The following is a 24,883-nucleotide window of genomic DNA, read 5'->3' as shown; positions in this document are numbered from 1 at the left end:
CTGCATAAAAACTCGTATTTTCAATGTTGATTTGTCGAGTTAGACTAAGGAACCAAAATGAAGGAAAAATACTGCCTACCCAGTGGCAGTTCATTCAGAAAGTGCATGTTTCTCAAGAGGGTCTACACAATATGGGAGAAGGTGCAAGTGAAAGGAACTGTCCCAGCCACAGCTCTGTCAGACTTAAATCTTTTTAAAGCAATCACAAAAACAGTGTCACCTAAAGAGAGCCATGTAAAGCTCCAGTGAAAACTTCTCTTAATTTTATTTTCCAGTACAAGAACTGAGGGCATCAGATGAGGTCAGTAGAAATCAGGTGTGAAACAAAAGGAGGGGTTTGTGTGAGCTGTGTAACACCTTGCCACAGGATGCTGCAGAGAGCAAAAGCCTATAGACATTCAAGGGCCAGCTGGAAAAGTCTGAGGGACAGAAATCCATTCAGGGTTACCAAATACTTGGAAACTCCATCCAGATCAGCAAGCTTATAAACTGCAGCCAGCTGGAAGCTGGGAGAGTGTTATTATTATTGTTATATACACAAGTATAATTCATGCTTGTGTGTTCTTATATTCTGTAGGCGTCCACTTTCAGCCATAGTCAAGCCCAGGACAGTGGGCTTGGCGAACCTTGGGTAAGGCCCAGGACAGGTGCTCTTGTGGTGTTTATTTTGAACTCGCCCTCAAGCTGTGCTGTCCTCTCTTTCCTGGTAGCTTATTATTAGAACTGGGTCACATGAGGCATTTGGGACTGCGTCTCAGTTGCATTGACTGACATTTCTTTCACAGGGAAAGCTCTGTGCTGGCAGGAACAAGCACACATAGCTTATGTGAGGACGGGAGTAGCATTTTTTTGCATAAGATTCACTTAAAGCAGAGCATTCATTTTTCTGGCTGTTCCCCATTGCATCAGGAACAGAGTGCTGAGCTAATCTAGGGAGGCGTCAAGGCACAAGCTGTATTTAGAGTCAGCCACCTGCTTGGGAACATCAAGCGGCAGAAAGAGCCAGCTTCAGCAAAAACCTCCCCTGTGCATTCCACAGCAGCGGCTTCCAGCAGGCTCTCCCTCCTCTGCCTGATTCTGCATGAGGCCTTCAAAAGGGTCTGCACCTGAAGACAGACCCTGACAGCCCAGGAATGCTCTGAGCCTGGCACTCCCTCTACCCAGGAACTGCCAGATATTTTGGACAGCTGCAAGGTGGAATTAAATCACGTGGGTGAAGAGTGGCCTAATCTCTACATAGGCAATGTAAGTGTTATTTGAGGCTGAGCTGTTCTGAAGGGCTGGGGAATACAGTACTCATTAACATATGCTATCCAACTTTATTTAGTTTAGTTAGTGTTGGTAAACATTGCCTTAAAATAGACTTAATATTAGCACAGAAGAAAGCAAAAGAAAGAACCTACTGCACAATTATGAATACAAAACAATTAAAAAGAGACTCTATTGTTTTATATTATTTTATAATTTGCAACATACACAGATTTTACAAATGCTACAGCATTTACCATACAAAGCACGAGACAGACTTATGGTCCTGAGCAGCCTTAAAATTGAACAATAATTGATTTTTACCATTTTTAGTGTAATTTTAACTAGAATGGAAATTCGCACATAAAAAAGTATTCTGATTTTGCCTGTTTATATGACAACTTGATTTGCAGTTGAAATTTCTGACAAATCCATGGATATTCTGAATGACAGTAGACCACTATTTCTGAAAACTGTGCAGATGGGTATTTCACTCTGAAGCATAGAGAAAGCATGCAATCATCTGCACTCAACATGCCTAGTGCCCAATGTTATGCCAAAACAAGGGTTTTTTCACCATCATCAGGTGGCAAACTTGTTGAAATATATAGAAATTACAATAATTCCTGCAGGAGAGAAGCAGGGTGAACTAATAACCCTGCTGATTGCCTGCTGATTAAAGCTTGAGTGCCCGTTCTTTTAGCTATGAAACAGCAAAGCCAAAAAAAAATGAGCTAGGGGATGCTGGGGAAATAATCTGCATTTACAAAACTTGGTTTTACAAATTACTGCCTGCTTCCTGATGTCCCTGAGCTGCAGGCAGGAGCGTGGCAGCTGGCAGGTGACCCCATGCACAGTGGGGTCAGAGCCTGGCTGTGCTGAGTTCAGCTTCACTGAACTTCTGCCTCAGCCAGGAGAGCAGGAAATCGACCCTTGCCTTTCCACTTAAACCTTGTAACTACACTTGGAAATTAACTCTTTTACTTATTAGAACCATATGCAGAAGTAACAATTTTTAGAATTGAGCCTGACAGGTAGTACAGGCAAAGATTTAAGACAAAAATCACTGAAATTGTGTTCTGATAACAGCAACATTTGATTTTAGACAACCTTTTAAGTGCAGTTTTAAGATCTCCTTTCAATACCTGTAAGTATACATGTTCCAAACTACTCTTGGATGTTTCTTTCAATCACATTCCCTCTTGTAGGGGGGGAAAAGTGGTGGGGAATAAAATGAAAAAATATATAGATAACAACAGTGTGTATGTGTAGTAAGGAAAGAGGAACTTTGAGAACATTCAGCTAACAGAAATAAAAATGTAAACAGGTGTCTTAATGCAACAGCTGATCACTAATATCAGCTTAAATATGAGTTACAGACTGCAAACAATGAAACTGGAAGTTGATCAAGTACTACAGATGGAATTTTCTTTTTTGTGCCAACATCAATAAGACAAATAGGAACAATACCTGAGAATAAGATTTCATGGGCTCCTCATGAGCTAAAAATGAGGAATAGAGAGAGTATGTGCATTTAGGGCCCAACCCAGTACTCAGTGAAGTTAATAAACAGTGAATGTTTCTGTTACTGAGCAAACCCCTGCCAGCATCAGAACTTGTGCCAGAGCTAAAATAACCCAGAACAGTACCATATATTGTCACTGCTTGTTTCCGTGGATCCAGTTATGTGCAGTTTCTGAGCAGCTCCTTGGAAATCAAAGATCAATCTAGAATTAATGCTGTATTTTATAAGAAATATTTCTCCTTATGCCTTTATCAGAAATCTGATGTTCAGCATCTTTAAACAAGTTAAATATAGAATAAAGTAGGGATGGCTGACTTGACATGATGACTTTCATCCTGGAGGACTTTGAAGTTGTCAACAAACTGATTATTAAATATTTATCTGGCTATCAGCCATTGCTGATATACAAGGCCAAGGCCAAGACCCTTTGGGTTTAAAGGTACAGTGTTTTCAGAAGTGCTACATAATAAGCAGCTGAGGGCACAATATGTAAAATATCCTGCAAAAGTCAAACTTCATGCTGATATTAAGCAGGCAGGTTTATTAACTGGGGTTTAACCAGATTAGCAAGGCTATCTTCAGCAAAGAAACATTGTACAGTTACAGGCTGAGGCGAAACGGTTATTAGCTATGCTAAAACCTTAGTGTGTTCAACATACATATTTCAAATCCAGTTACAGAAGGACCTGAGCTACCTCCTGAAATGAATTTTTGTAGGATGTTTACACCAGCAGTCCTCAATGTGACTGTAGTTAACTGAAGTCAGTAAAACTTCTGAAATTTATTTCTTTTCAGAAGTGAAATAACTTGGAATTCTGCATTTCCAGGTATGAGTATATTCAGAAATCATAACCTCTTACCATTCTTCTACTACCTTACTTTTCCTTACACCTCTCAAAGGGGAAGAAATGTCTCAGAGTAGACTGGGGTCTACAGACAGGAATACATTACAAGGCAACAAGATAACTCGAGCTACTTGTAATCATGTGCTTTTATAGAAGACACAGTCGACTTTGACCTTGTTGCACATTTCTATACATTCTGTGTGCATTAAAAAGGGCAAATGGCAAGTCCCTGTCCCGATGGTAAACTGCTGCTCTTACACAGCACTCACATTAAGCAATCACAAATTACTTTAGCAGCATTAACTAAATGTCACTCAACCACTTGGGTAAGCCTAATTATCCACTTACAGACATTGTCTTCATTGGCACGTGGGAAAACAGCAGGATCCTGAGAGATTAGGAGTGACCGACAAAACCATATTCACATCAGTGGCAAGGATCACACATTGTGTACTGGTAATCATCTGAATGTATCTTCTGTAGCAAGAGAGAAAGAAGAAAAGCAATTATAAAAGGGAAGACAGTTCTGAGCTCTCAGTCAGACATCATCAATTTTTAAAATTTATTTTTAGGGGTTTTTTATTGATTTGTCAGAATACACAACAAAAATAACTAAAAATAGTTACTTTCTAGTTTGAGAAACAGCCAAAACCTGCAAAAAGCTATTGCAGAGACATGCCAGTTGGCCATTTACAAAGCCTAATGCCATGTGTTTTCCTCTGTTTCTGGACTCAGATCTCTAGTAACAAAAAGTGGTTCTTGATTTATGAAAGGGCTATAGGTAATACCCTGGAGGCTACTTTATCTCAGCTGCTGTAAATTGGATCTCTCAGAGATGAGATGAGATGCGAGTGAGGCAGAAGTACAAACTTATGCAATCTGTGACTATGGCACTACTCCTTGCAGCCTGGAACAGCACTATGTGTATTCCTTTCTGTTTTGAAAGGAAAAATCTTTATTTGCCTTATTCTTAGAAAAAGCAGATCTGCTTCCTTTATGCTGCCTTACCTTATGATATTCTGCTACTTTCCTCTAGGCATTGTTATCCAAAGAGTTACCCAGTCATGAGCAATTTCATCATACTGCAGGATTTACATACTGAACCAAGATACAGTAGACACCTATGTAAACTCTAAACTCTCATGAAATTAAAAGAGCACAAAGTGACAAGGAGAAATGTCAGAAAAACTATCTGAATATGAGACAAAGATGAACATGACCTAAAGCTTTGGCATCAAATCTATTTTTCCTCTCTGTTTAGGGCATAGAATGTTTCTGAATTTTGCATGCTCCTGTCATTCCTCAGTCAGTTGGCTAAATGAAGGCAGCAAACATGCTAGGTACTCCTCTGGGATACATTCCTAATTTGTTGTCCATTCTTTTCATTAAAACTCTTAAAACTCAACTCCAAGAGAAAATAGGCCCCTGTTTAAAACTAAAGTTCTTAAGTATACCACCCCTGGACACAAAAAGATGTTAACTTGTTTTGCTGATTTGGATCAGCAAATGAAAAGGGGAAAATATTTCCCAACCTGTACAAGAAGTCACCCAGATGAGAGACAGTTTTCTTACCCTGGTGACAATAGATGCTTAATGGCTGAGGACTTTCCAGCGGTAACTACTTTCTGTCATGTCCTCTGCCCAGCTCTGTCTCAGCTTTATGGACCTGAGCATTACTGAAAATGTAATAAACTTTCATCTATAAATTAGACATTTCTCTCATGCTCAAAATTTCCTGTTCCCAACAAAATTATTATTACTTGAATACTGCTGTGCCTCTAGCACTAGTGAACATGGAAAGAGACAGTTTATTTAATTTTAATGGAATATTTCATAAAGGAACGGCTCTTTAAAGCCTACTCTGCTGGTTCAGAAAGCAGGTTTCTCCCAGAACCCTGTCTTTTGTCAATGTCTCGCCAAGGAGAGGGGACTCTAAAGAAAAAAATTGAAACTTTTTTTTGAACTGTTGAAATGACTACCCAAATTGGCAAGCTAAGCTAGACCACCCCAGGGTAGTTCTTATCTTAGAGTATTTGTTTGGAAAATAAACTGTAGTTTTAGACTGAAGTCTTAAACATGCAGAGGTAAAATATCTGGGGAGAGTTGCTGGTGGCAATTCAGCATCTCAGCAGAATTCACTTGCCACATGCATGCTTTTTGGAGGAGATAATGCAGTGCTGCATGCAGAACACCAAAGCTGGGACCACACCAGTCCTTGTGGAAACTCCCATGCCAAACCAGCAGTGTAACCCAGGGGTGAATTTGCCCTATTTCCAAAAAGAGACGCCTGCCAAGGACAGTATGGCCCAAGGGGCACACATTGCTGGCAGGCTCTCAAGTGTCAGAATAGAAGCCGCGTAGATCCTGTGCTTCGCAGGCAACACACAGATGAGAAAACAATCAAGTTGTTGGGTGGAAAAAGCGGCTTCCCAGGATCGCTCTGATCATGGTGTGATTATGATCAATCCACATTGGCAAGTATCATCTTTCCACGTGTGTTTCACCTCCCGCAGGCTGCCTGCGGAGAGCAGCTCGGGCAGGCTGATGCATGCTTGTTATTGCTGGTGTAAATATCTCTGCCTTGTGCTATTGTGGCACAAAGCAGCTGGACCATTTGAAAATCATTTAAAAAGCACTATAAAATTAGGGCTCCAGTGCTCTTATTTTATGGCTTTCACGAGCAGCCATTGCCTAGAGAGAAATTATCCTCTTTATTTTCAAGGCTAAAGGTTCTTTTAACATTCATCAAAATCAAAGTGCCCCCTTGGTAACACGTTAGGCTGTTACTTATTTAGTACAGACTCTTTACCTTCTGCATAATATCACATTTGAGATCTCAGTTCATCATATACAACTCATTTCATTGTGTCTGCTGTTGTTACCACCAAGTGAATTTGCATAGTTTCAAGAGAGGCTGGATGATGCCCTGAAACATATTCTTTCCATAATTCTTTTTTTTTTTTTTTTAATTTTAGAACAATAGCCTAGAGTGTTTTTGTTTCTGATCCTTCTATAAAAATGTCCAATTACTTCTTTGGCAATGGATTTGCACAGACCAATTAAACACTGTAAGTGAAAGATTTTCAAGGGCAGAAATAATACTTAGGTATATAACCTGATAGACTCACTTTGAAACATCCCTTCCCCATGTATATAAAAAAAAAAAAACTGTCTTTGATAATTTTCTTTTTTCCATTCTTGTTTTCATGGATAGTTTCTTTACCAAACTGAGGAAAATGGTGAGTGAACCAAAGCAGCATGACAAAATGCAAACGGTACAAAGGGAAAGTCATTCTTTTTAGGAAGAAGAAAAGAAGCACAGCTGTATCAACCATACTTAGAGCTCAGATCTGAAGGGGTTAGGAAGAGACACTGCATGAAAGTATCCATCAGCCACAAAGGTGGCAAGTGGAAATGGTAAGGCTCTGCACATTCTCTGTGCTGCAGCTCAAGAAAACTGCTCTGTGCCCCTCTGTTGTTTAACCTGCCTTACATTTCTGTAAGAGACTGGTCACCTTTTTATCCAGACATCAAATACAAACTGAAGATAAACATTTATAAAGTCATAACCTTAGCTATGTTCTCATGGTTCCCTCTTTGGCCAGGATTTTGTCTTTATGTTCCCTGGGGACAGCAGGCTCATTCCTGTGCCAAAAGGCAGCACTCTTTCAGATCTCTGCAAAGGGGGTGGTTGGTGGTCACAGATCCTGCTGTGAAAGCATGTGTAGCCACATAGAGCAGCTGTAAAGTCAAGATGCACCATCCTGCCTGGCAAAGATGTAACCAGGCAGAAGGCAAGGCTGCCTGTGTGCAGGGGGAGCTCCATCACCATTCCAGCACCTCTGAAAACAGAAGGAGTTTGAGTTTTTAATGACAGAGACTTTTCCTGTCTTCACCCAGTCTGTGATCCATCAAGGGAATGGTTAAGCTAATAGAGGGATAAGATGAAGTTACTTGGTAATCACTATTGTTTATGACCCTAGAAAGGCAGAAAATGGGACAGCCATGACAGACATCTTCATGGAAGAAGGAGGTGGGACAGACATTAAGTAAGTCAGGATAAGAAGAGCACCTCTCAGCTCTGTGACACATTTTTCTGTTCCAACAGTCAGCAATCACCTTTCTGTGCTTGACAGTCTCAGAAATAGAGAGAAGGGCCCAAGTAAGTTCACATAGCTATGGGCCCCTGCATTTCAGATCAGATTAGATCTTTTAGGTTAAGACTGACTCATTCAATCTCAGCCCTTACTTCTGGCAATAGTGAAAAGTGGCAGAAAAGCAGAGATCAGTGTAGCCCCTCAAGACCTGATCCAGCACCACGAGTGTGATTATGTCACCTGTGCAGGAGGCTCCTCACTTCAGAGCTGATGTGCACATTTGTTCCCTCTCAGGCATATACACCTTGCTCAAGAGAACAAAAATTAAAAATTCAGATAGAGTTTTTACCCAGTAGAAGAGAAATAGAAAATCCCTTCTACCCCGTGGTTTCAAATTCTTGGACAGCCCTGAATTTTCCCTTGCATTGTGGATAAACTACCTGTTTTCTCTAAAATAGATAGCAAATTGACACTTACAGTAATTATTACAGTTAATGAACATTAAACAACATTATTAAAACATTATTAAACAACTAAATAACATTACAGTTAATGTTTTAGTGCTGAAAGGGGAGGATTTTCCTTTCAAGCACTGAAGGGAAACGGGTGTCTAGAGAGTGTTGTTTTCCCCATACATACATATCTACTAACACCTCAGTGTGTAAAGGCTTGCTCACCTTGCATCCAGAGCAGGATTAAGCATATCTTGGAGCTGTTTTGACCTACATGATCAGTTGCTGAAAGCCTGGCAAAAGGACCCAGGTTGTAGGATGTCCTGCATGAGCTACATTCAAAGTAATTTTGTGCTCAGTTTAACCTATTATTATCAAGGAAGGCATAATCTACCTTAAAATAGCAGGTGGGACCCCACAACTCAGAGGTGGGCAGCCAAAGGGCAAAAGAAAGCTCCTGGATGCTGGCAGTGTTCTTGGGGTGTTGTCAGCAGCTGCAGATCTTCCATCACTTGTTTCCCTCACAAAATGAAGTTGCTAACTGCAGAACCAAGCTGGCACCAAAGTAATTTTACCACAAGAAGCAATACAAGAAAGAATACCTTAAAAAGCCAAGTAGGATCAGAATCCGGAGTGGTAAGGTGTGAAGGCATTGAGATCTCTGTTAGTATCTCATGGGTCAAGGGTGTCCCTGCCCAGGTGATGGGCACCCATATCATCAGCACTTTTCCCTCATCACCACAGCACTTTTAAGCATTTTGCTTTTGCTCTTCACTCTTGATGCCTTGTCATTCTCCTCCATGTTGCCACTGTGAAATGAATCTTGGTTCATAGTGACAAATGTATTGCCAGCCTGGGAGGCAGATTCTGCATGTTTGGTGCCCATGATACATTCAGAATTCAGTATTTAGTAATGAGCAGTGCAGACACAGCATTCATAAGACAGGTAGAAAAGAGCCAGTGCAGGTTGGACTGAAGGCCTGGCTAGTTATTCATTCTCCATCAGGCAGAGTAGAGTCAAGAGGAAGCCAGCATAAGAAACAGGACAGCTGTTTCTGGCTTTCAACAGATTGGCTACTTCTTAAACCTCTTGATACTTTTAATTACTACAGACTGAACAGAAGAACAGGTCCTAGCACAAAAGTCCTTAATTGTTTTCATGCCCCCAACAAGCACCTTGCCTCCATCAGTTCCAAGGAGGTTAGCTGAGGCTGTGGGGTGAAAAAAAGAAAAGGAAAGAAGGCTGGGTGAGAAAGAAAGGTGAATGGATAGCTGAGGAGCAGGCTGGATGGGTGAGGAGCAGGCTGGATGATGAGGAGCAGGTTGAGGAGGAAGGCTGGATGGGTGAGGAGCAGGCCGGTGCTGGAAGTGGCTCTGGGGAGGCCACTGCCGTGGGGCAGCACAGCTGCCATGACCATGAGCTTTGTCCCCTCTCCAGATGAGCTGCAAAGGTTACTGATTAATGTCCTTGATGTCTCAGTGAGGGAAGGGATGTCCCAGTGAGGGAAGGGATGTCTCAGTGCTGGGTCAGGCCAGACCAGGCCAGGCCAGGCCAGGCCAGGCCATGTTGGGGAGCAGTGGTGTGGCAGGGCCCAGGACCAGGGCCCGGACCTGCCAGGTCTCTGCAGTGCTGCCATTCAGAATTAACTTCTACCAGTTAATGAGCTCTTGGTAATTGCCATTGACACAATAATCTTTGTGAGTTTTCCACAGCTTTATTTTATCTGTTAGAAGAATGCAGGGGAGCCACCACGCTGTCTGCTGAAGAGGAGAGCCTTTGATTACTCAAAGGCTCCAGCTAGTCTGGTTGTACTTTCCAAACCAATTTCTGTTCATGTAGAGGGTTTACTTCCTTTAAGAAAAGTATTTGAACTGAAATCAACAGGGGAGAGGGCATGAACAGCAGAGACTCCTCCATCCCAGCCCTCTTCCAAAGCCCCAGCAGCTCCTGTGACACGCACTGAAGGGTCAGTTTTCCAGGAGAACATGGGGGGACGCTGATTTGACCCCATCGCCCAGCCCAGCAGCCCAGTGCAACATCCCGCTAGCACCCAGGCTTCCTCCTGCCCAGCTGCTGTCCCTCGTGTCTCCTGCTGTTCCCAAAAGCCAGAGCAGTGTCCTCTAGCTTGGCTCTTTTTCTACTATGGCTGGAGAAACGGGGAATGGGAAGAGAACCATATTTGGAAGCAGACAGTGTAAAAGACTAAAATAATCACCCTGATTTTTACTTTAGGTGAGTGTATTATGTCTTGGACTAGTTTGTACAACAGATTTTGCCAGCAGAACAAAACCAGGCCAACCTGCACAGTGTAAAGGAAAAAAATGAGCACTGTCACAGGCTTTTCTTATACAGGAAAACTGCATGGAAAAAGATATGGTGTAGATCTTTTGATGGATACACGCAGGTTAATACCAATCTAATTAACTCCGTACATTTCACATTTTTCTTCCATCTAAGGTGCACAGTTCCTTGTAAACTCTCTCTTTAAATGCCGGTCGGAAGTGTATTCCGTCCTGCTATGCCCATGGCTGTGTTATTTTCAAATCCTCTAACATTGTTTTTTCCTGCCATCTTGTGGCAGCAGGAAAAATCACAGCGTTTCACTAGCAGCAGAGCTACCCGCTGGCCTAAGACAAGGGTTGTCAGCAAAACAGTCTAATCTATAATTAGATTAGTTGGTATCATTGCAAAAAATACAGTCCCTCTTGCATATTTAAAAGCTTGACTAATTCTTCTAGCTCCACTAGTTGGTCTTGTAGCAGAAGTTCTTTGGTTCTCTCAGAGCAAAGTGTCTGTTTTGTAGACCTTGTGTTTTCTGCTGTCTATACAGAGCAAAGGAGACTTACAGAACAGGTGAGACTTTACTATGTTATGACAAGACTTCATAAATTAAACCCTAAATATTTTGAAAAGGCTCTTTTTATGCCAGTGTTGCTCTCAGGTCTTCATAATTCCTTAAGAAAGCCATCTTTGTTTCCTATCAAACCATAGGAAGATCTTGTCTGATAGGTATGTAAAGCTTTTCCTTTTACTGCAACCACTATTGCTGTCTGGTGTCTCAATGTAAACACCACAAAACCTGCCCAATCATCCTGCATTGTTTGCTTAATTCTTTAAACCAAAATATTTTCATTATTTTGTTAAAAATGCATATAAGATTTATGTGACTGAATCTAGGTTCCTGTGTTTTTTTCCCCTTTTCCTACAATTGCACAGAGGATTTTGAAAATGAATACTTTTGATCCCAACTCTCCTGCCATAATAGCTCTTCCCACGTAGTTGAGGTAAAAATATGAAAATTCTATATGATAATTTAAAAAAAAATAAATTCAAAAGTAAAAAAATGTCGGTATTTTCCCTTAAAATAAATGCAAAATTCAGAGCCAGTAAGAAAAACTAGGCACTGCTTACTAAGAATATTTCCAGCCTGCAAAGAGAGTGTAAATAAATGCTCTTCAAAGCTTTGTTCATTTTCACTAGCACCCGCAAAAATGACTGCTTGGGATGCCAGGCACTGGAGAGAAAGGATGTTAGTGCTATTTATAGCTCACGGGTGGCTTCCATTGCCATTGTACCTGAGAATGTCGCAGTCCTTAATGCATTCCTACGCATTGCTCACAGCTACTTTCTCAAGCAGAGGACAGCCTTCCCAAGGCTGTGCTGAAGGCAAGGAGGTTTGCTTTGGGAAAATGTTACGTTTGTGGTGTGTTCCCAAACTGTTGTAAACCACCTGCGCGGGCACAACCTCCAGCAAGGACATGCTCCTTCCTTCTACCTGTGCTCAAATCTCAGGCACAACCTCCAGCAAGGACATGCTCCTTCCTTCTACCTGTGCTCAACACTCCCTCTTGGGAGTCTGGAGGCTGCTGCTTTGCTGGAGGCTCTTCTCCCCTCCATCACCCTACCTACCATCCATCCATCTACAGTCCACGCCAAGCCACAGCATGAAACACAATCAGAAAAACAACAGCATGAAACCTGGCAAGATAAAGTGAAAATACTCTCCAAAAACTTGCTGACACAAAACAACCCTTGCTTCTGCCCTGTCTGACCAGCTGCAAGGCTTGCATAGGCTTAGTCTCAGGAGTGGGGCAGCACAGTTTTGCTTGCTTCTCACAGAGATATTGCAGCAGGGCCAGGCAGGGAAACTCCTTCCCAGTGACCCTGGGACTGGGCATTCCATGGAGCAGCAGCATGTCCCCACTGCCCTTGACCCCTCATCCCTCATAGCCTGGAGAGGCAGCTGCACACCCTGCTTTGCCCACAGCCCCTGATGAGGCAGTTCCTTCTTTGGTCTGATTTACTTGGCACCCTGATACCAGGGAGGTGCAAACTCCAGCCAGAGGAAAACCACTCACAGTTTTATTTCTTCAAATTTAAAATAAGAAATTAGGAGCAAATACTCATCAGACACATAATCAAAAGTTTGCAAGAGACAGGAAATCCCAATTCTATGTCTTAATATCTCCTTTAGTCCTCATTGGTCAATTCCTTTGTGACAGTCACTCTTCTTTAAAGATGACTTAATCAAAATCAAATAATGATTTTAAAGTCAGCACTTAAAAAAAAATAAATCTAAGAATAAAAACATTCCACTCTGCCCCAACAGAGCTGAGAATGTTGCTGAAATGCTCTATGATATGCCTGAAAAACTCAAGTGCCAAAATAGATCTTCCATTGTAGAGTTTTGAAGTTTTCTCTTGATTCCATAGCAAAGAATTTGTACAGCTCTGTGAACCTTAGAAGGTGCCTTTTTTGTATGTACCCTTTCAAGAAAGGCAAAGCAAGGAGAACACTTCACTGCTTATGTTAAAAGTGCAGGGAGAGACAGCTCAAAGCTACCCCTGCCAAATGACTGAGGAATATCAAAACCCCTTTCTCATGCCTTCAAATATTCTGAAATCTTGCAAACTTGACAGCGTTGTCAATTTTGTATTGACAGCAGCAGTCAGATAAAAATCATTTGAGGAATAAATCAAGGAGAAGAAAAAAACCCCTTTAATCCACAGTCACACAAATCCATACTGCCTGCAGAAGTGCAAGTGCTTTGGAGCCCCTTTTAATAGCAATATATTAACATCCTTGTTTGTCTTTCCTGAAGCTTGCAAGATATTATTTCCCCACATCTCTCTCTCAGTCTGGCCTCTGACACCATTTTTATCAGAACTGCCCATAACTTACACCTATCGACAGCCTGTAACACCAATGAAGTCTTGGCATGGCACTGGCTGTGACAGCACTCACTGAACTGTTATCAATATCAAGGTCATTTTGTTTTTCTTGCTCTCACTGCAGCTGCAGCTTCTCTGCCCTCAGGGCATGAGCTGCCCAAGAAAGCTTTCTGTCTAAGCTCCTCAGAAGCCACAGCCTCTCTGCTCCATTACTGGCGTTATATAAGATTAGAGTGAAGTTTCTACTATTAGAAGCAGTTAGCTGCATGGTGATTGTGTGCTCCCCTGATTACAGCATACAGCAGTTATGGCTGCTGGCAGCAGGACTTAAGACTAGATAATTTTAATTCAGGGAGAAGCATGTGCGCAACTGAGATGCATCCAAAAAATCAGTAGTTTTGGGGGGCTTGAATTCCTAGCTGTGGTACCCTGGACAGGAATTTCCCCAGAGGAGAAATAAAAGGGAAACATCATCCTAGGCTCGACAGATATTCACAGACAGTCGGAAATTGTGCTAGGAGCCTGTGGAGGGCAGCGCTGTCTTGCTGGGAATGGCTCATTCCATAGCTCAGAGATGCCAGCTGCTAAGGTAATACTTCTTTTTTTATCTCTTTTGAATCTGAAAGCTGCAGATGTAAAAGCTGGCATCATGCCACAGCCATGACCTGTCACTTCCAGCAGGACTCCCCATTTTTCCAACCAGTGCCTCCATTTTTAAGCTATCCTTTCCTGCAGCCTTAGCCACGTGCGTGGGCAAGTGCTTGTTCCTAGGCTGCGTGACTCAAATAGGAGGGTTGGGGGAGGTGGGAGGGGGGCAACACAAAGGTTCTACCCCCTTGGAATGATAAGAGTTTTGGGGAAATATGTGCAGATCTATTACATTGCAAAGAAGAGGAATTGCTCTCCAGGAGCGCTTCTGTAAAGCAGCACCCTCTCCCCTAAAACTAGCAAGGCACAGATGAAGCTCACCCAGTCACTGAGCGGAGCAAGCTCTGCCCCTCTCGGGGACATCCCTTGTCCAAGGACGACACTGGCTGTGTGACCTGGGATGGGGCTGCTGGGAGCCCTCGCTGGGGCTCCCCGCCTCACTCTGGGGCCCCTCTGAGCTGAGGGCTTGGGCTCCACCTGCACTCCTGCGTCTGGCCATGCACCCCCTTGTCCCCCCACTTCACCTGACACCTGCTCACCACCAGGAGCTCCCTTGGCTATCCAAACCCTGCCTGAGGCTGACTGCTCGCACCTGCCCTGCCCAGAGGTCGCTCCCTCTACTGAAGTGGCCTTGTGCATTCCTGGACACAGTTCCTGTGGGGCAGCGGCAGCAGCCCCTCCAGCACCATGGGCAGCCCAGCTCAGGAACAGGAGGGCTCACAGAGGAAGGAGCCTTTAGCTTTCCAGCCCAGCTCAAGAACAGGAGGGCTCACAGAGGAAGGAGCCTTTAGCTTTCCAGCCCAGCTCAGGAACAGGAGGGCTCACAGAGGAAGGAACAGCCCAGCTCAGGCTCCTTGCATGCAGAAGTTGGTGCCTTCCAGCTCAGTCTGGAGAAGTGAGAGGCCCCCATCATAAATGTACAAGGCCGGATGTGAATGGAGATGTCAGGAGGGAGACCAAGCGCTGAAGAGGTGTGAAGACTCAGATTTTTCTCCCACCCTGTAAAACACGGTTGCCAGTGTAGGGTGAGGGGCATCTGCAATCTGAGCTGGGCTGGGCTGGGCTCCGGGGGAAGCCGTGGAGGAGGCTTGGAGGGCTGCTCCTGCCCTTTCCTGACACTGCGGTTGAAGGGCGGGCTGTGTTTTCCAGAGCCCTCGATCTGGCATCTTTCCCAGCTAGTAAATTCTCTTAAAAACTGAACCAAACAGAGCTTTAATTGTACATTCTGCTTTTCTCTTCACTCCGAAATAATGGCAATAGCATTTATACAGTGCTGCAGTACCCACACTGAGGCTGAGGGACCGATTCTGCTTTCCATTATTCAGGGGCACTGCTTCTGGTGAGGCAGATCAGAGTTTGAACAGTGAGCTGGAGCAATGAACTTCTACTATTCCCCGCTGTTTGACTGTGGGCAAAATAAAAGGCCATAATATATGATGCAGTCAGCCAAGAAAGCAATATTGCTCTGCCATGTGCACAGTCTACACCAAGACAAGTCCAGGATCTCATTTCTAAATTCCCGTAGGTACCTCATTTAAACCATCAGCCATAACCTGCTTCTCATTTTCAATACCGCTTGGTATTAGAGCTGCAGTGAACTGCTGGTGAGAGATTCTAATTCCTGCAAACAAGCCCCTGTAGGCTTGCAAGGAAAACACAGAGTTCCCCTCTTGGTTGCCTGCTAGGTTCCCATCTGGCTGTTTTAACTTTGCTATTGCTTTTAAATGTGCCTGTTTCTGCACACAAAGCTTTCAGCTCCACCTCAAGAGACTCCTGGGCTCTCTTAGCATCAGATTCTGACCAAAGTGTAGAGACACAGACTGGGTCCTCTTAACAAAAAGGAAGATCGTATTTCACATTACAGTATCTAAAAGATTAATTCCACTAACATGATCATTTCCTTGTGAAACACACTTCTTTCCATCTGGAATTTTCCATCAGGAGGACAAAGAGCCATAGAGTTACACACTACCTGAGAGGAAAGAGCAAAGAATGTAAAAGATGACTGCAGAGATGCTTGCTGAGAGACGATAGAAGAAAAAACAGACTAGACAGCATTTTCAAATGCATCAAGAGGCTGCTTTTTTATTTTTTTTTCCCCTTCCACGTGAATTATGACCCCATGCTCTTGAATTTTGAACCATTTCATTTGTCAGGTTTTTGATACACGGAATTTAGGATATTTGGCTGCAGGAGCTTTCTGTATCATGTTATTGTTAGGTAGTGTTTGTGCTACTGTAGTAACCACAGGCCCTGCTGTGCCTGAGGCTCTCAATAATCTCATGTAAGGGCTTGTTACTGAAAGATACCTGTCCCCATCTGGGCTATCGGCATAACACAGGCAGAGTTGTACCAGCCAGGAAGGTGCTAGCAAAAGGGAAAGAGGAAAGATGATTTGGATCCAACTAATGCCCTGCCAGACTTCTCTTGGGACTCCAGACATTAATATAATCTCTCTAGATCTCAGTTCCATCTTGAGGAAATGAGGGAACAACCACAGCAAAATGGCAGGAGGCCCTGTTACAGAAGTGAAAATTTGGGCTAGACAAATAGGTGGCTATTCAGTCTATGTTCATATTTAATGAAATAAAATATTTTTCTCAACCAGGAACAATTTCATATTGTTTTAATGTTTTAAAATATTTTATGCAACGTAGGAGAACAAATTCCAAAACAAAGTAACTGAATAGAAAAACGGGAATGGTATTTTTTTAAAATAACAAAATTAACTATTTCATATCTACAATACTGGAATGTTTGCATTTTTACTCCCAAAACTTTGCTGAGTTTTTTTCCCCTGGAATCTGCAGATGCAACACAAATCTGTTAAATGCTTTAGCCAATTCAAGTTACTGGGGGTTTGTATGGGTTTTCTTTTTTCCTTTCCTTTCCTTTCTTTTCCTTTCCTTTCCTTTCCTTTCCTTTCCTTTCCTTTCCTTTCCTTTCCTTTCCTTTCCTTTCCTTTCCTTTCCTTTCCTTTCCTTTCCTTTCCTTTCCTTTCCTTTCCTTTCCTTTCCTTTCCTTTCCTTTCCTTTCCTTTCCTTTCCTTTCCTTTCCTTTCCTTTCCTTTCCTTTCCTTTCCTTTCCTTTTTCTTTTTCTTTTTTCTTTTTTCTTTTCCTTTCTTTTCTTTTCCTTTCTTTTTTTTTTCCTTTCTTTTCTTTTCCTTTCTTTTCCTTTTAGCCAGAGATGCTCAATATGAAATGGCAATTGTTTCCACCATAGAGAAAGGGGGAAAAAACCCCCAAAACAAACCAACAGAAAGCAACAACAAAAAAAACAAAGAAAAAGGCTTTACAGACTAGTATTCAAGTGTCTGGATAATGCTGGCGAGATACAAAGCTCCACTAGGTTGTTGTAGACAGGGTTCTGGCATGACTGGGTCCCTCAGAAGCTGCACCCAGCTGCATCCAGACAGCACTGAGTCACCCAGAGCCTTTCCTGGGTGCTCCCTGCAGCCAGGCAATGTCACCAACGGCCACATCCAGCCTGGACCTCCAGGGCAAGTCCTGGACCACTGGGGAAACTCAGGCTCCACAGCCCAGACAGGGAGCCAAGCTGGCCCTAGCCATTTGGGGTGTAGCCCAGTGCTCCAGGTGTTTGGGAAATGATACAGAATGACAAGACAGTTTTAAAGATTGTGTGTTACCTTCTATTTTGTGGATTGCCATTAAAATCTCTGTCCAGCCTCAAATGTCTCCCATAAGTTGACTTTTTTTGTTTGTTCTGTTGTTTTACGTTTAAGCAGAAAAAAAAAATAGGAGAGAAAGACAGATAGAAAGAAAAAAGCTAATGAGATGGGTACAGTGTAAAAGAAAAGTAATCCTATCCAACTTGCATGGTCTAGATCTCTGCAGAAAATGTTAGTGACCTTGTAAGACAGAAATTTTTCCCTCAGGTACAGGGATTCCTGCCCTCCTGCTGTCACTGACTATTTCCAGCTAGAGCAGCTTCTGGGAGCCACCCAGAGGGAGAAGCTTAGAGAAATGTAATCAGTGGCAGCACTTTTGCTACCTCTGCAGTATCTTAAAGCAGAAGGTGGGGGGAAGCCTTCACTAAAGTCCCTGGCCTTCAATTAAAAATTTCATATTGCTTTCCTCATTAGTCTAATCATCTGCTATAGCTATTTCCAAGCTTACCCTGAAGGCCCTGCAGAGCAATCCAATTTCAAGGCCAGTGCAGTGCAGGCAGGAGCAGTGTTCTTGGGAGGAGCCATGCTGGTGTTGACACAAGGAGCTCACTTATCTGACATTAGGCATGTGAATGAAACAATGTTGGCACACCTTTTGGAAAGAGGATTGCTCTATGAAAAGGAGCTCTGTTGCACAGCATTTCCCTGGTTGCCAAGGCCAGAGTCACCTGTGAAGTGTCACGGGCACCAAAATGACTCAGTTCTGGGAGAACCTCCTCAATATCAGGTCTTGAACAAGAGGCCATACAATTTCATTCTCTTTGCTGACCATCTCCGTTACTGTAACTAACTGAGAGGGTACAGTAGAAATTTAAAGCAGCAGCATCTAGCAGAAGTGAAAGTTTGGTACCCCTCTGCTCCACAGCTTCAGCCCTTAAGCATTCGCAGCAACTCAGAGTCAGCCACACTCCTTGAAAATGAGCCTGTGATCTTATGAATCTCCTGATGTAGAAGCTGTATTATCTTATTCTTGATTTTCTTTTACTACTTCAGCTTAATGTTCTGTGTCGGTGAAAGTACAAACAGGTCATCATGAAGATGCTGGCAGTAGCTCTTGAGCACAGTGCATGACTTTCACAAGGCAGTAAAACTTGTAGGGCAATGAACATTATCTGTTTCTGTGCTATTCTTCATGCTAATCTGGGCTAGGATTGCACAACATACTCCCGTACCAAAGCTCTTAATCTCATATTATCTGCCCTGAAAAAATCGTAGGCTTTTATCTCTATATTTCTCTCTACTTCCCTGCAGTTCTTTTCCTCCACCATTAAAATTAAAATCAGTCATTTTTTTCTCCTATGTATCCCATCATTTTTATTGTGTTTTTCATATCTTGCTTATTAAGTAGTTACCCTAGGGAGACCTCTTTCTTATTGGAACGTACAAAAAGCTATAACTGCACTTAACATTTGTGGGGAAGAGGAGGGAGGAAGGGGCAAAGGAAACAAATTTAGACTGAGGTCACAAAAATAAATGTGTGTGTTCAGTAATATGCCTCACATCAACTCCACTTCTTTTTCTGTAAGCAAAAATATATTCTTCCTTGTTTTCTGTTTATTCCCCAAATCAACTTACACTGTTAAAAATAACATACATGGACAAAGTTGTTGTTTTAGAAGCAACATCCATATGGCTGCTGCTGCTGTGGGGCAGGGGACAGACCAGACGGCTTCAGACTGTGATCTCACAGACCTGTGATGGAGCCCTAGATGGGGTTCTCAACAGGACAACAACACCAGAACTTTAGCTCTATAGTTTCAGAAATGCTGTCTTTTCTCACATCCTGGGTAAGTACCCTGCCCCTCAGACAAGAGAAATGGCCCCTCTCTGGAGGAAAGTAGCTATCACATTATTTATACAAAGTGGAACAGCTCCCAGAGGAGAGATTGACACAGGCAAGCACAAGAATACCATCATAGCTAAGTGTCCAGGGATATTCAACTGAGAGAGAACAAACTAGTTCAAATCCTCTCAATTTCTCTTTCTATACATACAGACATTTATATATATTTATGTTTCTATATGCACATGAAAATCCTTTGCTGTGTATACATGTATGTATGTACATGTGTATGTATGTGTAGGTGTGTTTAAATACATCATTTATAAATGAAATAAAATTGTATGTTCACACTGTTTATATGTTTATATGTGTGTACACATACACCATACAGATGACTCTCACATACACATCTTGAGGTTTTCTCCTTGGCCCTAGAAGCTTTCTAAGTATCAGTCAGTTTAATGATGTATTCAAAAACTTCTGGTTTTAACTAATCAGAATCAAGTGTACACAAATACTCTGGTAGCTCTTAAGAAAAAAGAGAAATTATATCTGTGCCTACAAGATTCATCCAGTCTGCATTCAGGTGGTGCAGATGTTCTTTACCAATAGTGTTACTTGACAAGAAATTAAATCACATTATCTTGTGCTGCTTTCTCAGGGGAGAAATTACATGCCTGTAGAGCCCTATCCCTGAATCAGTCCTGCTCTCTGGATGCTTTTAGCAACACCTGCAGGCCCTGCTGCACAGACGAGTTCTAATAATGTAATCCTATTTGGAGGGTAATGAACAGGTCTACTTTCTAGGGAATAATATTTCTGTATGAAAATTTCCTTTCAATTCATTTCAGAAAAGCTGTCTCTGATACAGCCTGAGTGCATACAAAGGAACAGCAAGATGCCTCACACCAGATACTCTTCATCTCTGACCAGCAGCACTTCCTATGAAACACCGGCACTATCAGACCTCCAGCAGCTCCTGTGGCTCAGAGGAGGAGCTGATAATCATGTGGACCAAGTCTGGCCAAATATCTACCTGGGAGATGAGTAAGAACATGTGGGCCTATTGTTAAGCTGTTATCAGTCCCTGGGAAGAGGAATGGAAAGGGTGTGGTACACTGGGGAGCAGCTTTTGGAATCTTCAGAAATGTTTTTGTGATACAGGCTTCCAAAACGGATGATGTAAAGAGCTTGGATGTCAAGAAAAACATGACATGCAAAATCATGGCTTACTCATAGCGTGTCTGACTTGGTTTTTTATGTTCTTTGATCCACCATGGATTTGGCAGGGTAAAAATTATTTGTATTCTAGACTAAAGTCCTCAAAGAACCTATGCCAAATCCATGTAAATTCTGAGATGCATTATGTGGCCTGGAAACTCTTCTCTAAGGCAGCAGACAAGAGGCCAGTAGCCTTAACCCTCAAACAGGGATAGCAAGATTAAGATCCAGAAAGAGGAAGACCCAAATCAATTGTATAATAGTCATCTTGACATTCCAAATCCAAGCTTTCTTTCAAAGATGATAAAACTGAAAATATCAAACAGGAATTTTCATGCAAATACCTTATTCTTGTGACCAAAAATACTTATTGCTATTTCCTTCCAATTGGATTACTGCAGATTACCTGGATCATTAGCTCATTTTTCCCAGCTCCTCCTCCTCACGAATATATCAGTTAAGGTTCGGAATTTTGTAAAATGCCTATAGTCCTAGTTTATGGCAGGAAGTGGGGCTGTTCTAGCTGGTGAACACAACACATCGACTTCATGTCCAAACCAGGAACAAGGTGTTGCTGCATCTGTGTGAGTTCTTACTCTTGAGACCAGGCACATTATCAGTGAGAGATTAGCTCTAAAAGTTCCTAAACAAATATTTAAGGAAAACCTTGACTATTTCATACAGTAAGCCATGTTCGCAGGGATTAACTGCTGGGAGGCATTTGCTTAACTGACAGTATCCCACTGGCAAGTTTGTGCTCCCGCTGCTCTCCACACCTCCATATCACATTTTTCATGCGCAAAGCACTATGTGCTTCTTGAAATTTGCTCCTCTGAAAGCAGGATGCAGTTCCTGCATCCTTCCGTAGTGGGAGCAGGCACTAACTTTAAACCATGCTATTTTTGCAGAATGTTAGGAACGTTGCCAATGTGCCCTTCATGTCTTTCAACAGGTGGGCTGCCAGGAGCAAAACTACACTTCAAAGCCTCAACATTACTCATATCCTTAATGCAGCAGATGGACCATGTAGCATCAACACGGGAGCCAAATATTATGCAGATCTGCAAATAGAGTACTATGGAGTAGAAGCATTTGATGATCCTTCCTTCAATATAAGTGTCTTCTTCTATGATGCTGCCAATTTCATAGGCAAGGCCTTAAACTCTTCAGGAGGTAAGAGAGAAGCAAAGATAAGCTTTGTGAGGAAATTTCAACACAAGCCAAATGACTTTTCATTGCAGTAACAGTCACCAACAGAGCTTAGAATCAGCATATGGTTCAAGGCAGCACATACAGAACCACTGAGCAGAGGATGGAGAAGGGTGCCTATGCCATGTGCTGCAGGGAAGGTGGCTGTGCCAGGTCCCCAGGCATTGCAGAAGACTGGCTGCCCCCAGCCCAGCATGGTGGAAAGAGGGGCAAGCTCTGGGACCAGAGTGTAGAGGGAAGGGGAGAGGTTATGGCACTGCAGATGCTGTCCTATGGGCCCATCCTGTAGGAATCAGCAGGATCTGTGTGCTTCCACACATCCCTCCCACCCCTTGCACACTGACAGGGGCTCCAGCTGGGGATCCTGCCCTGCATGCTGCTCCTGCTCCCTGTGGGAGCAGCAGCACTTCAGTGCTGGCTCGAATGCTTCACACGCTCAAGTACTTCACAGAATTGGAGCTTTATTCAGCCTGTCTATTAAGCTAGAGAAGCAGCAGAAGTTAATGAACTAAGTCAAAAACTACGAGCCTGACCTGCAGCCTGCTGAATTTTTGTCAGCAGAGTTTGGATTATGGCCTAGTTATCATAATTTCCATTTGTTCCAGAGTTTGCTCTGACTCTGGCTGCAGGATCTGCTGCTTTCACTGGAGTGCTTTATTAAATCCTCAGTTATAGCTCACACTGGGCTGCTGAGATACAGTAAATTACAACTCCATTTTTACAGGCAGACTATCCCACAGAGTTTGTGGGACTTGCCAGTGATCACAGTCAGGGCTGGGCCAAATTTTTCTGCCAAAACTTGTTTTTTTCCACAGAAAACTATACTAACAAGTTTAGTCACAGGAAGCTTCTCCTTCCACAAAAAAATTCGACTATTTCAATCTTAGGCCTAAATTAGATGCAGAAGGTCAATATGAAATACCACCTTGCCTGAGAGGTGATCTTCCTGAAAGCATGAAGCTCCACTAATTGTCACCATTGCTTTCTTAACCTGTTTCTACTGGCTTTTTTTTCTCCTCCCTTTGTCTTTTCCACTTTAGAAATGCTAAAGCACACTCACCTTATTGTGCCTTTTTGTTTGTGTAGGTAAGGTGTTAGTTCACTGTGCCATGGGAGTGAGCCGCTCAGCAACTTTAGTGCTTGCCTTTTTAATGATCCATGAAAACATGACACTTGTGGATGCTCTGAAGACAGTGAGTACTCGCAGAAACATCTGCCCAAATTCAGGGTTCCTCAGCCAGCTCCGGGACTTGGACATGAAACTGAATGAAGAGAGGAAAAGAGCCAGAGCATCTGCTATCAGAGGCCTGTAAGAGAGTATTGCTGCAAGAAAGAGGACAAAATCTTGAGTTGCCTGTATCTCTTATAGATGAACTGCATTTATAAATTTAGGACACAACTTTATGAGGCACCAGATGCATGCTATTAATAAAAGTAGACTTCACTTGATCTTTCAATTGTGCAAAGCTTTCCTAGATTTATATTTATGATTGGTTGTATACTCTATCCTTCACTCTCCACCTTAAAACATTGCTGTCTGCTAGTTTAAAAGAAGGAAAAAAAAAAAAAAGAAAGAAAAAAAAAGAGAAAGAGATCAGGTTCCACTTCAGAAATAGCTGTGTTTCAGCAAGTAGTGAAGCTCATATCACTTTATGAAGTGTTAGGCTATTTGAGGTGAAAGATGCCATATTATTTATGCTACAGTAATGCTTAGAAGTTCTCTTATGAACCTCCCCCCACTCCACCCCTCACTCCCTGTGTCTCAGAGGGTTTGTATTTTGAGACTTGAACCTGGCACTGGTTAGTTCTTGCTTTTACAACTGGTGGAGCTCCTGAGTTGGGGTAAGAGGCTGTTTAAAGGCAGAGCAACTGGGAAACAGCATAAGCCAGTCTAACAAATTATTCCAGGTATCTCTACAGGCTTTTCTTTTTGGCTGTTCATCAGAGCTTTTTTCCTCCATGAAAACATGTTTCCTTGAGAGGGCATTCAAATATTGTTCATCTTCCATACTAAAAATCAGCCAGGAAATGCTGCAGAAAATGTTTCTAAAGAAGAAGGTGGATTCTCAGCTAAGGCCGGTACAGGAAAATATTTGACAAAGTTCAATGTATACCAAATTTGTCTGTCAGTTCAAAATTACAAAACTTGGGATTTTCTTTCTCAAAAATAAAAGGTTATTAACATTGCAACATCATATTCTGTGGCATTTGCTTTTGTGAGGTGGACTGAAGTGAAAACTGAAGACACACAGGAATGGCAAGGGAGGTGTTGACAGGAATCAGGCTTTCATCTTTGTGTCTCTGGGCCACCATAAGAGCACTCAATAGCTACTGTCATCTGATGGAACAGTGCTGCCTGGAAACTATGTGAAGCACATCTGGCTTTTGGTTCCCAGCGGACAAGCATTTGCAGCACAAAGCCAGCTCCAAAGCCAGCTGGGGATGGCAGTTTGTATTCCTACTACCAAACTCAGGAATGCAGAGGCATGAATACTCTGCACTATGTGAGCTGGCTACTCAAAGACAGCATAACAGCAAGGGAAAACATTCCTTGCCGTTTCCAGTATTGTCTACAAGGTTAATTTCTGCCTTCAGGATAGACAACTCAGCACCTTTTATAATGCTCTTAGGTGATATGTACATCTGCTCTGTGGTCCAGACTATAGGAGTCAGGGCACAAAGCAGAGTATTTGGCACTGACCACCACACCAGGGGTGTCTCAGGGGGTTTTACTCTGGACTACCCTGTAGATTAGACATCTCTGAGCAGCAGTAGAGCAGTACTGGGATACTTCCTTGCTTTAGTTCCCTGTGTGAGGAAACCTCCTCATGAGCTCTAGGGCTGATCTGCAAAGGCAACAAAACCTCAGCAAGGAGGAATAGCCAAATTAAAAGCATGCTTCAGATCCAAATCAAAATCTAATATACATGTTTCCGTTACCAATTAAATCTAACAAAGTCATTCAAACTTACAGAACAAGTCAGGGAAAAAAAC

The 24,883-nt window shown here is 42.6% G+C and overlaps 2 protein-coding genes across 10 annotated transcripts in view; one reads left to right on the top strand and one right to left on the bottom strand.

The window, feature by feature from the left end:
* Nucleotides 1–23,212, bottom strand: part of SAMD8 (sterile alpha motif domain containing 8) — a 51,699-nt gene extending 28,487 nt beyond the window's left edge. For 2 of the 6 annotated variants that reach the window (XM_086901141.1, XM_086901135.1), the window contains exons 1-2: nt 22,950–23,212; nt 3,967–4,095 (exon numbers count right to left, since the gene is read on the bottom strand). The gene's annotated coding sequence lies outside the window, so the exon portion shown is untranslated. Of the gene's footprint in view, nt 1–3,966; nt 4,096–8,392; nt 10,201–18,124; nt 18,293–19,270; nt 19,340–22,949 lie in introns of those variants that run through there. The other 4 variants (XM_086901140.1, XM_086901139.1, XM_086901136.1 and 1 more) reach the window with 4 other exon arrangements.
* LOC111931055 (dual specificity protein phosphatase 13B-like) lies at nt 757–23,338 on the top strand. 4 transcript variants are annotated; one of them, XM_023929385.2, is made up of 4 exons: nt 757–1,245; nt 20,311–20,506; nt 21,633–21,853; nt 22,976–23,338. In XM_023929385.2, exons 2-4 carry the CDS (start codon nt 20,358–20,360, stop codon nt 23,200–23,202), a joined length of 597 nt encoding a protein of 198 aa, XP_023785153.1. In that variant the 5' UTR covers nt 757–1,245; nt 20,311–20,357; the 3' UTR covers nt 23,203–23,338. The 4 variants fall into 4 exon arrangements, with proteins under 4 accessions (XP_023785153.1, XP_086757269.1, XP_023785152.1 ...); XM_086901143.1 differs by lacking the exon at nt 757–1,245 and adding an exon at nt 10,193–10,400; XM_023929384.2 differs by lacking the exon at nt 757–1,245 and adding an exon at nt 19,373–19,463.
* The last annotated feature ends 1,545 nt before the right edge of the window (nt 23,339–24,883 follow it).

Source organism: Cyanistes caeruleus, chromosome 8, assembly GCF_971803275.1.
Source record: "Cyanistes caeruleus chromosome 8, bCyaCae1.hap1.1, whole genome shotgun sequence".
NCBI classification, from domain to species: domain Eukaryota; kingdom Metazoa; phylum Chordata; class Aves; order Passeriformes; family Paridae; genus Cyanistes; species Cyanistes caeruleus.
This window is presented reverse-complemented; position numbering and strand designations above follow the sequence as displayed.

What these genes read in the sequence shown, in the direction of transcription:
- LOC111931055 (XM_023929383.2), top strand. Translation starts at nt 19,493, where the DNA reads ATGGCCCCTCTCTGGAGGAAAGTAGCTATCACATTATTTATACAAAGT. An exon ending in CAGAGGAGAGATTGACACAG is followed by an intron (nt 19,572 to 20,310) that starts GCAAGCACAAGA and finishes AATTCATTTCAG; the next exon opens with AAAAGCTGTCTCTGATACAG. An exon ending in GGCCTTAAACTCTTCAGGAG is followed by an intron (nt 21,854 to 22,975) that starts GTAAGAGAGAAG and finishes TTGTTTGTGTAG; the next exon opens with GTAAGGTGTTAGTTCACTGT.